Raw genomic sequence first — 16222 nt, 5'->3', positions numbered from 1 at the left:
CAAGCAGGTTGGGTGGGTGGGTGCATGTTTCTCTCGTGACACACGTCCGTCAGTCAGTCAGCTGGTGCTGCCTGCGTGTGTGTCGCCGCTCAACTCTTCTCTCAGTTTTCTTCTGCTTTGAAATAATTCCCATTCAAATAACTCACCATCTTTGTAAAATGAATATATTAAAATCGTTTTTGTTTATAAAAATAATTTTAAAATAATTTTAATATTTATGCAAGTCCTACAAAAATTTGAATAATACAACGAATAATTCAACTCTGTTAATTTACAAGACAAAATAATTGTGAAAAATAGTTGAATGCGCTATTAAAATAAAACAATTAAACAGATAATTTAGCAGGAAAGAGTTTGACACTTAAAAGCGTACACACGTGCAAGTGTCGTTCGTAAACTGAACCACTGAATGTAGCGTCGTCTACAAATGTGTGACAAAAATCTTAACTAATCGTTTTGTTTAATTTATGTTCACAAATTTAAATATTAAATTAAGGATGAAATAAATTTTTATTAAAAATGAAATACGATTTCAGAATTGATTTGACAGTCTAACGAATGAAAGTTATCGTTACGTCACATGAACATTGAAATGTTGATTTGACGAATGAATATTCATTGGAATATTTGTGAAGAAGAAATGTTGAATATGAAACATGTTGATTCAAATTACTTTAATATAATTTTTAAAATGAATTGAACTGGATATGATTGGATTGAAATAAATTGAATGATTCAAGTGGATTGAATTGAAATCAAACTCCATAATAGCGCTTAAACACTCATGAAAATATGGAGCAAACCCCAAGAACTAATAGTAATATTAATATAGTAATAGTAATAATAATATAGTAATATATATAAATCGTTGAAAAAATGTTAGAAAACAGTTAAGTGAATAATGTATCAAAATAAACGAAAAATTTTCGGCAGAGGATGCTTGCTGGGCACAATAACGTACACGTTGTACAAGCACTCCAACAACACGATGCGGCGCGTAACATACGAAGGATTGCGTATACGCACAGTTAGTTGTTCACGTATGTGTACACGAGTGGTCGCTTATATAAAATGTTTTAAATTGTTTTATCAAGTTGCTAGGAAATTTATTTGAATTCTTTCAGGATAATTTTATTTTAACCGAATTTATTTTTCAACATGTTTTATGAAAAGGCAAAAATTAATTTGTTGAGAAATTTAAATTAAAAAAAATTAATTTAATAAACGTAACGTTTAATCAAGACATAAATAGAATTAAGAATAACACTTATAACAATTTTCAATTGGGTTATTAATCAAAATACATATATGAAAATTACCAAACATCATTTAGTGGTTCTGCGTGCTAGTTTTCGGGCATCCTTCAAACGATTGCATTAAGCTAATTTTAAGCAAATGTAGAGACAGCGATGAAAATATCTTTCCATCATATCATATGCATATCTCCTCTTCCTTCTGAAACATGGATGTGATGATGTTTATTAGGATCTTGTTGAATACTTACCTTCTGGCTTCCTTGATAGTCAAACCATCTCATATGCAACGAAACAACTGGAGGAAGAGACATTCTGTCAGAGAGAAAAAGAGGTTTTTATTAATATTATCTATTTATTTTTCATTTTTCAATTTCGATAAGACAAAATATTAATTTATTAAAAATACTTTTAACCAAATTTTTATCAATTCATTCATTCGTTTATTGATTAATTAATTAACTCAATCATTCATTCAATTTATTCAATCATTCACTAAATCCATTCAATTTTTTTCATTCATTCATTCAATCCATTCATTCATTCAATTGTTCATTCGTCAACTACACATGTATTTTTTTATTTATATGTTCATTCAAACATTCACAATTACTTTCATCTCAACGCTTATATTTCTTTTTCACTCCATTTAACTGAAAGCAAAGATTGTAGGACCCACCTAACTAACAAAAAGAAACAAACTGTCATAAGTGCCAATAGATCATAAACGTTAACTGAAGTTAAGGGTTGAACTGTTTTAAAAAGGAAGCAAAAATGTTTCCATCTGGAAAAAACATCCAGAGTGAGACACATTTTAAAAATGGGATTCCATCAAAACACGAATCGAACTCAAACATTAAATTTAGCCAAACTGAACCGAACTGAGTCGCAAAAAAGTTCGATTCCCAACGCTAGTATATTCTGTCAACGAAACACGGCGCAACACAGTGAATGAATATGATTATAAAATATTAACAATATTCAAAACACAGATTAACAGTTAATGATAAATTCATTGAGTCAAAACATATAGTAATCATAATAGTTTAAAACAATATTGGTTTTATATACGCACGATCAGATTCATTGACACAAACTCGAATTGCACAAAAAAATTTCTGACAAATTTAATTATTGAAGATGATAAAAAAACAAAAAACAAAGAAATAAGTTGATAAAAAAACCAAAAAAGTTGCAATGAAAATGCAACGTTATAAATTTTTAAAGGAATGATAGATTTTTACATATCCAGTTAATTTTAATTGCCTTTTAAACAGCAAAATTGACGCAATTTTGAAACCAAGCATTAAAATCGGTTTTAGTTCACCAGCAATAACTTTCTGAAGAGGAACTTGAACTCTCTTTGGTTCATCCATTGATTGAAGCAAGTCATGAACCAAATGTGTATATAATCTGGTTGAACATTTTTCAAAAAAAATCTATGTATATTGAAATAAAAATAAATGATTGTCTTTGTAATCAGTTCGAACAAACAACTTTGTTGAAATCGTAAAAAAAGTTAACAGAGCAGACAGGTTGTGGTTGTTGGAATCGTCATCGAGGTTGTGAGTTTCAACATTAATTAAACCTATGAACCAAAATAATTGTTTTCAAGTGGTTTGCCACACCACGTTCATGGTACTGAAGGGATCGCGGGACTGAGTAGGTTGAAAATCGCTTATCTGAATTTTATTGAAATTTCAAATTATAAATGTTGTAGCATAACTGTAAATGCATGAAAATGAATGGAAAAAAGCTAAAATTAGATCAAATATCATTTTTGTATTATTCTAATTAATGTTCTAAGTGGGTTGGCTTATTTTTGCTTTTCGATACTTATTCATTTTTAATGAAATAGACGCTGATTGTCTGACTTTTATAACTGCAGAAAGATGTTGTTGGCCATCAATTGAATTCATTCACCGTATTCATCTAACTTTTCAAGCTTAATTAAATCTTTTCTTTGCTAAGAGTTTGGAAGAGCATGTTGCTGAAAATTGACAAACTATAGAACTTTATAAAAAATTGCATCATAATAGCACAAAAATTTATAATAATAGCATAATAGCATTTTAACCACAAAAATACGTAGAAATCAAAAAATAATTTGCTTTAGAAAGCATCTTGGTGCACTTGTGCTTTCTGTTTGCCTGAACAGATGCCAGCTGGTGGCCGAGATTGATTTGCATGTATTGATTGCTGCTTCAAGATGAGGCCAATGCTTACCTTCCAATATAACAACATCGTGAATGGTCGAACGTGTGATGAACAACAGCCTTTTTCTATCGAAACTCCGTGACGTTTTACAATATTTTTAGTATCAATTTATATATATATATAGAAACAAATAAATAATATATATATATACTAGAAATTTACAGCTTTATTAACATCATTTCAAATTTATATTTTTTCAGTACCAAATTAAATTTTTGTAATTCAAATTCTACTTAAGAATTTAAAATATAAAAAACTTTTTCAATCCATCATCTTGGTTTTTCTTCTAACCCGTAATAGAGTAAACAATCCCCAAATTTGTCTATCGTCGGATAGCGTGCTTACAATATTTTAAGCTGCTGTAAGAAGTTCTGAAACAAGAGCTTCCCGGACACTAATCTGCGACAAAACCATTCAAACAAATCTCTCCAGACAAAAAAACTTTCATTAACACTTTTTTATTATTTCTTTCAACGAAAACTTTTAGAACGAAAGGCTCTAAAAGAAAAATAATTAATTACCATCCCCGATTTAAAACTACCATTAGAAATATATAACTTGTTGACATTTTGTGGAATTTTTGTTAATTTATTAAAAAGAAAATGTACAAACAATAATTTAGCGCGACTTTAAACGCGAAGTTTTTGCCTGCCAGAGGTTTCGCGCAAACATTCGCCTGATTATATATTTTCTCGATAATGTTAAGTTATAAATAGAATGTTTGCTCGAAAAGGTTTAAAAAAATATAAATTCTTCCCAACAATACATTAACATAAATATAGGTTAAATAGTCATCAATAATTATGTGAAGTCTCATCATAAAAGTTTTACAACATTGAATAGGAAACAAATAAATAATTTCGCTGAAGTTTTCATTTCATTTAATTTCATTGGCAAACGTGCGGCGTTTTTGGCAACATGCAAGACAAGTGACGTGTTTTAAAAATAATAAATAAAGCGAATATTTAATTGTTTTTTAGACTTCGTGAAGTTATGACAGTGTGCTATATAATGATAATAATAGTTATTACCCTACAAATGTTTCCCAGTTCAACATTTTTAGAAATCGTACTGACTTGCATCTATCCTTTTAGCATTTTCAGTTTTCCAAATTTTCGGTCACATTTCGTGAACTATTTAAAACAGCACTAGATAGTTTTCCTGCTCTTATTTGTTCAGTTGGAATTTCAACTTTTCATGCTTTTGTTTCTCTTTTTTGTCTTTTTTTATTTTATCTTTTGTTAGCTGTTCTGATATTTATTTTATTGGTGTTTTTTTTATTACCTTTACATTTAGAAATAACTGAATGATCAAAACATAATTAATAATGTTATAACATACGACGAACTGATAAAATGTTTACCATATTATGTTTACCATAAACCGAATTTTGATTGTCACTCAATTGAAAAAAGCATATTACATCATACAAGCTGGTCAGTTGAGAATGAATAAAACTTTCAAAATGGTAGCGCGCAATTCACAAATTGTTCTCAAATTTACCTAATGACATTTCACCGTCCCACAGCATGTCAACATTCTTCAACGAGCTTCTTGGCGGGTACAAGGCCGACGAACCCCCGATGAAAGGTTTCGCTGAATGCAATCGACATTTTTGACGTTCCAACGAATTTTTTTCATAAATTAATGCATGTTTTAAAGCCTCACTGTTTTACTTCAAATTTTGCAAAAAGGAGTTGTTCTTATAATTTAAATTGAAATTTTGCACCTTACAGACTCTAACGAACTAACATTTATTTTGCCAGATCGACCGACTGAAGTGCACATCGGCATCTACATCAACAGTTTCTTCTCCATCAGCGAGCAGACGATGGTTACTACACGTTCTGTGCTTCTGCCTATTTAATTCTTTTGTTGCCCTAATTGTTTGTTGTATTGCCTAATTTATCTATTTAGTCCGAAACAAATCAATTATGTGCCCGACTTTGTTATCCATATTTCATGTCACCTATATTTCCAAAACTCACAACCCTACTGGAATTTTAATTTTAATTTTAGTAAGCAAGCATGTTTTTAAATATTTTGAATTAAATTTTTCAATTAATTGACAACAATTACAGACATTTTAAAATTTAAAAATAGATAACCTTGCATGATCACATTTGGCAACTTTTGGTTGAAAACTCTAATGCCTTGGGGCACAGACAAAAGAAAATTAATATTTACCTTCACAAATCATATTGTTGAATTTGGCGTTTGTACTCCGGGTTATTTCAACCCACTACAGCTTCTTTGTTTTCAAACATATTTGCGACGACTCCATATTTTGTTGATGTTTATACGTAATAGTTAATGTAACAATTTTAAATTGTAAATTTAATTGAATGACAAGAAAATTAATACAAAAGAGCACCAAATTGAACACTTTTTTGGGACTAAAAAACTCGAAAAACATCTCAGTGAAATAAATAAAAAGTGTCTACTTTTAAAAATGTTCTGATACGAAGGGCTGTTAGCAACATCTACCAAAATCCGTTGCGACACTTTTATTAGGAATGCTGTCCCGCGTGAAAGCTGCTCGAGCTCGTATTAAGCGCCGTTCTTGGAGATGTCTTGTGAGACATTTGAATGTTTCAGAGACGTGTTGTGAGACATTGGAATGTTTCAGAAACGTGTTGGGAGACATTGGGATGTTTCAGAGACGTGTTGTGAAACACTGAAATGTTTCACGCTTGCTATGCATGATTTTGTGATAAGAGTATTTTGAACGTAGCCCTGAATGCACAAATAAGGCATATTGAGATTAAAAGATTAGAAATATTTATTCCCTTAAGGCCACAGCAGGTTGCGTAATTTATTAGGCATCGTTAATCATTGTAGGACTTGAAAGTAGCGTTGCATCATAAATCCATGTACAATATGGAACAAATATATAGACAGAGTGTATAGGAAGCCAGCCATCGTTAACGCGCAGCTGTATAGAATTGGGTGCTCTAATTGCTCAAAATATATCGCAAATTTTTTTACATACTTTATGATTGCAAAATTTTAATGAATAGTTTCGAACGGTGTATGATCTTCAGTTCGAAATAGTTTGAATATGAGTTTACTGCACGATAGTCAGCTGGTAAAGTTTTTGTACGAGTTATGTATGAATCGATGAAGTTTGCGATAACTTTTTATTTTATATTTAATGCTGGTTTTGTTATTTTTATGATAGCATGTGCAATTGGCATTTTGTTATCGAGTGCCCGCTTTTCAGTGCAAGCAAATTTTTCTACAGAATTCGAAAACACAATTCTGTTTGAATGCAACATCCGACGAGAAATGCTCAAGTATGTTGCACAGCTGTGCACGAGTTTAACGAGAAGCATTTAAAACGCAAACAATTGTTTGTTTTATGTAGTTTATGTAGTACGTTTTTAAATTTTTTTATTAGCTTAATTCTTTTAAAATGAAATCAATTAACGATTTGCATTTGCGCCAGGAAATGTGTTCCATTTATTTTAGACGACAGACATTGCTATTTGCATTAATGAGATAACTTAGGAGACATTCATGATTCAATTTTGAGTATTTATGTTAAGTATAAATTGTAACCAGTTGGCAACTAGCTGCAATTAAATGACAAAATATATTCCATTTATATTACTTCTGAAAAATATTCCAAAAAAATGAGAATGTCACATTTATTTTAATTATTATGCGTAATGTCTCATATATATGCAAAAAGTTGAATGACCGCCAAAAACTGATTGGACGTTCCTCAAGGAATGTGATGATCAATCTCTCAATCTCTCAATCATTCACTCATTGCATCTGCAATCAATTTATGTGGGCGCATCACAAATTTAATAGTAACCAAAAACTATAAGCCACGCACTGATTGTTAACGGTTTTGCACTTATTTTACGCTATTCAGCGTCTGCAATTCGGTAAGTGTCACTAAAAATACTCAGCACAATACGCAAACAGTGCTATGTATTTTTAACGTGCAACGCTAAATAGTCGGAATGTTTCAAATGATTTTTCATCGGAAGTTGTTATTGGAAAGCCAGGTTGGGTGCCAACATGCTGCATGATGTCATTTGCTCCTTGCATCGCGATGGTCCGTACTTCTTGCACTGGCTGTCCGATTCAAAAAGTGCTACTGGAGTTGTGTAACGCTGATTAAGCCAAGTTAAATGTTTCTGAAAGGTTTTAATTCACTAATAAATTTATTGTAATAAAACATAATGTGTACATTGAAGAATGGTGAGAATAACTCTACACTTTCACTCCCAGGCAATAATAATATTGTTTGCTAGGCACCACATTATGAACACACAGACTTAAAGTTTGATAGAGATAATCTTTATTTTTTAGTTTTGCAAGCTCTGTAATATTACAAACCTTCACGTGCTGTTAAATTGTTAGATGAGTTGTGACGTGAAGGGGTCAAGGTTTATCAGCATGGAGAAATAATACTAATATGGTGCTGTAGAACACCAATCTGTGACTCCTGTTTTATTTTGCATTCAGTTAGAAGCATTACGTTTCTTATGGAATTTTAACTTTGTTAATAAATTAATGGTGCCTCCTACGTAGGACTACTCGGTGAGCATGTACCTGAGGCAGCATTGGAGGGACCCCAGGCTCTGCTATATCCCCCTCTCGAGGAAAACTATCTCAGTCAGGTGGGCGGTCAAATTGTGCACTTTTTTCGTTAACACCTACAAACGTTAAAAAGTGTTTTATTGCTTCCATTAAATTTATCGCGAATTTTATAATTTGTTTGCAAAGATGGTTAGCGCGAATGTCGCAAGTTAATTTGAGCAATTTTTACAAATCATTTGAAAGATTATTAAATTTAAAAATTTACAAAAGTCGTTAGGCTGGAGACGAGTCAAACTTTTCCAACTTGTCTTACAAACTGCGCAGTACCAATATTGAAATGTTTCCAATTATTTGTTCATGTATTACTTATTCATCAGTTACTGGCTGGATGTTTTTACTTAATAAATAATCCTTCCAACTTTCTTACATCCTTATTAGACAGCAGACAGATTTAGTTTGTTTTCTTCAAGCAATTTAATGAATTGCCACTTTGTCAATCGTGCGAAAGCGTCGCTCCTCGTGTGCGGCGTGAAAACTCCTGTCGATGCATGCAAATAAATACTCTACAACTCGACAGGCTGGGCAACGGTCTGTGGAAATACATCTGGATACCCGACACTTTCATCCGCAACGAAAAGCGAGCCACTTTCCACGAGGTGACAGTTGAGAATCGCCTGCTGAGGCTGAACACAACCGGCTACATGTGGTACGTCACCAAGTAAGTCGGTCTCTTTCCAGCGTTCGTTCTTTCTTGCTCTAAAATAAACTCACTCGTAAGGATGATTTTCGGTTCGTGTTGTTTTGTAAACAATCTCATAGACGTTTGTTTACTCTGGTGAATGTCGCTCCAAGTTTCTGATCTATAGTAAGTATGAATATGTTGAGTGGATGTGCTGAGTGAATAGTTATACTTTTTATTTTTTTTTCATTTATTCAAGTATTTAAACAACCTAATCATAAATTATTTGGTTATTTTTCTTATTTGTGTTTTATTTAGATTTAATTCAATATTTCAATTCAGCCATTAAGGTAAAAATTTATAAATTCAAATTCATTTTTTATTGTTTGGACAAAATGTTCCTAATCACAAGAACCATGATTAAATTCCATTCATAAGCAATCATTTTGAGATGCTTGGCTTGATGTTCTCGTTTGGAAGGCTAGGGTCGTCTGTGAGGATGTCGTTCTTATGCCGGATGAGATGCATTGATGTTGGAAGATGAGATGAGATGATTGAAATTTATGCAGTTGGACGGTCGTGAATGTAAATGTCTGAAGAAGTTTGGTGTGTGTGTGTTTGTGTGTGTGTGTGTACCTATGTATGAATGTACGTGTGTGTTGCGTGTGTGTGTGTGTGTGTGTGTGTGTATATGTGTGTGTGTGTGTGTGTGTGTGTGTGTGTGTGTGTGTGTGTGTGTGTGTGTGTGTGTGTGTGTGTATCATGGACCTCCTATGGATTTCACGTCTTTAGGTTTTTAATTTTTCAGTATAGTATTTTCTTATATTAAGAAATTTTCAGTTCGGTTATCATATATTCAATTATATTATATTTATTTATTTACCGATTTTAACAATTTTAATTATATTTAATTTCATTCTCATTGTGAGGAAAGATATTTATTCTCTTCTTTCAAACTTTTGGCATCGCTGTAAGTCAATGCTAATTGCTAATGTGCACCTTTTAGCTTTAAAAAGTTTTGCTCTTTCTGAACAAAAAAAAAACACACACACAAATTTGTTGCTTGCCTGTTCAAACATTACCAAACGTTGAAGGAATGCTTTTAAGGAGTCACACGCCACTGCGTCATGTCCTTCTTGAAACGATGTTGCTGTTCAACGCATTAATAGAGTGTTATCATTATTGTCTTCGTCATTTAAGTCGCAATTATGAAACAACAACATTTTTTGTTTTTTTTAATCTTGCTGAAAATACATTTCCATATTTTATTGTTGTTTTTTATTTAAACGTTTTTATACAAAGCCATTTTTACATTGTAATGTAATTTTCTAACTTTGATATCCACGTGCAGGATAACAGCCACCCTGTCTTGCATGATGAAGCTGCAGAAGTACCCGCTGGACACGCAGACGTGTCAGATGATGTTTGAGAGCTGTTAGTCTGCTTCTCGTTTCTAGCAGAACATTTTCAAATGTAACTAACCAACGCGTGTTTCAGCCGTGAAATTTTATACTGCAATTGTCCTATCGTGTTCTTCTCATTATAAACATTAGCCGGAAGCCAGAGTGGCATTGACGACACCCACTCGAATAACATTCCATTCCACAGAGCAGAGGACCAGATGAAGGAGGGTGTGGTGATTAATTATTGCTTCTAGGTGATTGTTTGCATTCTTTGCAGAAATGCAACCTCGGCACATTTCTCGAAAGTGAGATGTCTCCACACTTTGTAAGATTAACACAAGCAGCATTGCACGTTTTCAATGTAATACTTTCTTTACAGTTATTTTAAAAAAAACAAGCGAGGCTTTCAATTTTTTGAAATTTTGCTAAATTTGTGAATGAAAATAAATAGATAAGAAATGTCAAAGTTTATAATGTTTCAACAAATAAGCCAGTTTTTAAATTAGTTAAAAATTAACAAATGTATTAAGAATATGATATAAGTTAGATTTTGAAAAAAAAAAGTGAACTTAAAAATGTTCTTTTTAAGTTTCAACTGCTTTTTTTTAAGTTTTTTTAAAAATGGGCTAAAAATTATTTTCTAAATAATAAAATTATTAGCTCCGCGTTTGGTGGTAAATTAATAAAATATTATTTTCTTGGGCGAAGAGATGGAGTGGTAGTTGGATGCCTGGTCTCAGCGTCATTCAAATGTAAACCGAGCCAACCGGTGTACAATACACTTGTGTGGTGCCTTGCTCGCACGTGTATACGCTGTGAGAATGCGAAAGTTGGAGTGAGTGCCATGCTAGGAGAGCTCTGCGATTTTAAATTATTTCCCTTTTTTCTTCAATTAGAAATGTGATCTTGAATTGTAATTTAATTATTCAATTAAAAATTATTTTTTGTGATTGATGTCGGAAATATTAAACAGTTGGCAATACAATGGATACCATGTATTACACGTGGTTCAACAACTCCATCGAAATTGAAAAAAATCTCGAATTGCCACAGTTCTCACTTATAAAAACATTGGAAGACGACTGTTCGCAAAACTATACTGCAGGTTTTCTTCCAACATTTCGTCGTCAAATTATGTTTTTCTCTTTGTTCATGCTGGAATGAAACTTTCATTTGATGTTGCTTCGTTGAAATTATTAAAATGTACTCCTTTGTGTTGCTTAGTTCAACAATCAAATTAACAATTTCGACCCACTGAAATCAAATTAGTGAAGAAACCTGTTTTTATCTCTAGTTTTCAAAATTTTAAAGCGGTTGTTGTGTCATTATTGATGCACACACGTCAAGGAAACTTAATTTTTAAAAGTAAGTTGAATAAATGAGAAGGAAACCAACTCAAACTGCTAATTTAGAGTGAGTTTCTCCATCAAATGATAACACCATTGTTGTTTGCCTTCAAGGTTAAAGTAATCGAACATTTCCAGTCTTATCTATAGTGAATATAGAAGAACAATTTCAATAAAGTATTTCAATAACAAGCTAAAAATGTGATGAATTGAAAAGTGTGTGCGTTTGAGAGGCTTACATTGAATTTGGTAACCTATTTTGAGTTCCTCTGTTTGAATCGTTAGATTTATCAATAGTTATTTTTGTTCTAATAAAAAGTTTAATTTGATTTTGAAAATTTTATTAATTTTAAAATAAAATCTGGTAGTTAATTTGGCAAATTTGAGTTGTTGATGTCTACCAACTTCAGTCGTTTAATTCCGCTAAAAATATTCCATTCTATTGAATGGTTGCCTGAGTCAAATTTTTGTAAATTAATCAATAATTTTCAAATATCGCAATAATTTTTTATTGCGATTCTTACTATAACTAATGTAGAACTTAGACAAAAATTTCCAAACATTTTTTTCGATCATCACCCATTTAGATTTCGTTATCCGTGCCTCAACTTAATTTGTTTTAGAACGATGAAAATAAGCTGAGTGTCGGAGCCGCAGATTTTTGCCGACTTTCCAGAGTCGGATAATGTCATTTATTTTTTAAAAAATTTTATTTTTTTTTCTAAATTTTTTTAAGATTGTGTTTTTTTAGAGGATAAATATATGTAGCGATAAACAATTGTCATCAGTACTGAAAATAAATGCTATAATGTGAATAAAATCACATAATTTTCTTTCAGTTTGTTGTAAAACATAAAAATAAACTAATTTCACTAGTAAAAACAATCAAATTGACCAATTTGAACTGTTTGTTTAAAATATTTTTTATTTAGTAGTTTATAATAAGGTAAAATTATAATGCAAAAGTTGAAAAATTTTTTGGAATTTTTCTGGAGTCGGGATCGGAAAACTTTTGCCCGCAGTTGGAGTCGGATTTTTCTGAGGGGCCGGAGGATTGGATTCGGATATTTTTCGACCGACTCCAACATGCTTAAAATAAGTCAAACAAAGAAAAATTTATATTCAAATTTTTCAATTGAACATAAGATCAACTTCATTTTTCAACGTGGTTTTTCAAAAATACTTTTATGCATTACTTGATTTAATTAATTAATTCATTAATTAAGGTACTTCTACAATAAACGTGAACTGCTGCATTTTCATCATTGCAGGATTTTTCTCCTGTCTCTCTCTCGAGTTCGTATTGCACAGGGACATTGGTTTTTTCATAATCCAGGTGTACATACCCAGCATGTTGATCGTCATCCTCTCCTGGGTGTCCTTCTGGATCAACATCGATGCCTCGCCTGCCCGCGTCTCTCTCGGCCTCCTCACTGTCCTAACAACCACAACAATGAGTGGGGGCGCCAGGTGTGTTCAGAAGTTTAGAAAGTTGTAACGCAATTTTCAAATTTAAAATTATGAAAGCAATTTTTATAATTCAACGTTTTTTTACTGAATTCATATTTTCAAATGTATGCACTATGCAAGCGCTATTTCTATTTATTGAACAAATATTTAGAGAATCTTTGCCAAGGGTGTCGTACATAAAAGCCATAGATGTGTGGATGATTGTCTGTCTTGTTTTTGTATTCGCTTCACTCATCGAGTATGCAGTGGTCAACGTTGTTTCCAGGAAGGTCAGATCAGTTCGCCCCTCATCAACCAATGAAAATCGTTTGCACATCCACACTATGACGTCACTTTTCAGGGCAACCAACCAGAGTAGCGGTGCGAACGATGAATTTTGCCACAGTACAAACAACAATGCACGTTCAAAATTGGTTTTTATTTCTTTTCAATAAGTTAATATTGCTCCTTTCATATGTTTCCATATTATTTTTTGAGACATTTTTAATAAGTTACATAAGCTTTCAAAACATCGCTAAGTTTCAACACTAAAGTTTAAATTACATTCGTTGAAATATTTCATTACAGTGTCACAATCTACTGGATTACATTGCCCATCTTTTCCAGGTTAGAATGATGTAGTTCAGATTTTTTTAATGAAGTTTGTTGTTTTTAATAAGGATTTGATAGTAGAGACGTACCACTCGGCTTGCAACCATCCGCCCAAAATTGGGCGTACGACTACGCCATTTTTAAAAGCCGAAAAGTCAAAGAGCGCTATTTCAGTTTAAGCCGTCACATTTAAAATTTCCAGAACAAAAGTTTGATTGATTATTATTAGCGGGAAATTTATTTTGTCCATCGTAGTTGTCAAAACTGAATTTGAACGAGGGATTGAATATTATCTCGATAAAGAATTGTTGGACAGACGTGAATCATTGACTGTTTTTTCTGTAGCATGTTTTTCAATTTAAAAAATGAAATTTTTCATAATTGCAAATTTTTTGGTGTTCGGTCGAATATTGGCTCAATCAACTGACTATTCTGTCAAACTCATAATTCGTTGCATCTTTAGTCAATAGGCGACAAAACTTCTGCTACGAGTCAAAAGTTTTAATATATCCGCAAAATGAAAAAAAAGGTAAATTTTTCTATTATTCAGAATTATACGACGCTGTGCATCTGCAAAGAAAAAATGGAAAAAAATATTCACTAAGCTCGTCGTGGGAGATATAGGCAAGAATATTTCAACGTTATCAACAGATAGGTTTGATGGAACAACAATTTCAAGCAAATAAATATTGCAATCACTATGATCTACGCGCGGCTACTAGGAAATAATGAACACAATAATGAACACGTTGGCGGAGAGTGACCTGATGTTAATTCGAAGAGTGATTTATTGCGGCCACCCGGATATACATAAACAATGCAACATATATAATAACACAGATGCGTGACATTTAAAGCATACACAAAGTAATATACACGTCGTCTGTAATATATATATATAAATATACATATATATACATATATATATATATATATATAATTAGAGAATTTATGCAGCGCCCATTAATATTACTCAGAGGCGTTTCTAGTGGAATAGATGCATGAAGAAAAACGTTTTTAGTTCCTTACGAAATTGTTGAACAGTCAATCCTGGTCCGGCAAACTGTTCCAGACTGCAAAACCGCAAGTGGTCGCCACCAACCGCATCTCCGGCATCGACGAAAAAAGAATTGTCGTCTGAACGTGTCGAAACACGATGAGCTGTTGTTGTTTCTAGACAGATAGTGTTGGCCTAAACCGTTTAGGCATTAAAACACCAGAATGGCGATCTTGAACAATATTCTTTTTCTGATTGTTAGCTAAGGAAGGTCAAAGTGTGCCTTACATGGTCAAACTTCAATCCTCCAGAAATGATTTTTGCCACTCGATTCTGAATAGACTGTAGACGATCGATCAGTTTATCTGTTTATTGGACACTCCATAAAATGGAATGGAGTATGCTAGCAGTAATCCAATTTTAATCTAAGTCTTCGAAGCTGAAAACAACATTCCTTAGTAAGTGCCCTGATATGCTGGTCCATTGTTTGATCAAATGGAATACCCAAATTTTTAACAGATATCCATAAATCGACAGCAGCACCGGAAATATTGATTGGGTTAACACGAATTTTTGTAACAGCTGTGAGCGTGTGTATGCGTATATATATATATATATATATATATATATATATATATATATATATTTATTTATTTATGTGTGTGTGTGTCTGTGCGTGTGTATGTGCGATGATCCATTACATTTTTTAGTCGCAGGTCCAATGATTTACAATAGCTTGCCAAATAATTTGCATCAACCTGGATTAACCGTTCAACAATTTCCCAAACAGTTGAAAACTGTACTATTTTCACATTAAACCCACTAAACTAGTAGCAGCAAATTATTTTCCATTGAAACAAATTGTTGATTCATAAAAAATTTAACAGCAACGTCTCACAATTTTATAATAATAATAATATATCATAATAATAATATCAGCATTGACGCAAAAAATGCAAAAAGGACAAATAAAATTGCTAACATGAAAAGAACGCTTGCTAAAAATTACCAAACCATATTTGAACAAAACTTATTATCACATTTTTTGGTCGGTGAAGAAGCTTAAAAAATTATAGATTTTTTTGACAAATTGTGCATAAGTTTAAATTTAATTTTTTTTTCAAAGTTCAAACCGAGCAAGGAAAACAAGGAAGTCTACGGCGCAACATCGTGTGACAAGTCTCGAGACATCGAGGAGAGCAGGAGGAAAGCTCGTTCGATTGATAAAGTTGCAAGAAAGGCGTTCCCCCTCGGTTTCGTTATCTTCAACCTCATTTATTGGTTGTACTACACACAGTTTGCCGTTTGACCGTTTTTTTTACATAATTTGCCTTTTTCTTATTTCTATTTTATATAATATTTTTATCCACAAAAATTAATTTGTCAGTTTTATTAATTTGGCGGTGAAAATGTTTTTGGAACAAATACGTTGTCGAGTTTTCACGATGAAAATAATTAAAATTGTATCGAACGAAGTTAACACGGGTGGCGAGAATGCACAGCGGCACAAGGCGTACAAGCTACTTTAAAAATATCGGGCATCATGCCTCAGACATATAATTAGATTCTAATTATAATTTAGATTACTTATAAGATTCTGGGCAAAAATTCCAAAACTGTGGCGATCTCGACATAACCCATGAGCTATTTGGTATTCTTTTGGTTCCAATGGTTTCGAAAATTGAATGTGTGCCTAAGCCCCCAAAATA

General features: G+C 32.4%; 1 protein-coding gene across 1 annotated transcript; it reads left to right on the top strand.

Moving 5' to 3' along the window:
* The first annotated feature begins 1137 nt into the window (after positions 1–1137).
* Positions 1138–15940, top strand: HELRODRAFT_193143 (hypothetical protein). The gene is made up of 11 exons (XM_009025741.1): positions 1138–1587; positions 4999–5060; positions 5237–5304; positions 8019–8107; positions 8605–8745; positions 10058–10140; positions 11083–11214; positions 12727–12925; positions 13077–13323; positions 13493–13531; positions 15640–15940. The coding sequence occupies exons 1-11, from the start codon at positions 1463–1465 to the stop codon at positions 15820–15822; spliced, it is 1368 nt and encodes a 455-aa protein (XP_009023989.1). The 5' UTR covers positions 1138–1462; the 3' UTR covers positions 15823–15940.
* The last annotated feature ends 282 nt before the right edge of the window (positions 15941–16222 follow it).

Source organism: Helobdella robusta (assembly GCF_000326865.2).
Source record: "Helobdella robusta unplaced genomic scaffold HELROscaffold_43, whole genome shotgun sequence".
Taxonomy (NCBI): domain Eukaryota; kingdom Metazoa; phylum Annelida; class Clitellata; order Rhynchobdellida; family Glossiphoniidae; genus Helobdella; species Helobdella robusta.
This window is presented reverse-complemented; position numbering and strand designations above follow the sequence as displayed.

Excerpts from the sequence above, each read along its gene's own strand:
- HELRODRAFT_193143 (XM_009025741.1), top strand. The coding sequence starts at position 1,463 with ATGGATGTGATGATGTTTATTAGGATCTTGTTGAATACTTACCTTCTG. Across the intron at positions 12,926-13,076 it reads ACAATGAGTGGGGGCGCCAG|AGAATCTTTGCCAAGGGTGT; the intron begins GTGTGTTCAGAA and ends ACAAATATTTAG. Across the intron at positions 13,532-15,639 it reads ACATTGCCCATCTTTTCCAG|TTCAAACCGAGCAAGGAAAA; the intron begins GTTAGAATGATG and ends TTTTTTTCAAAG.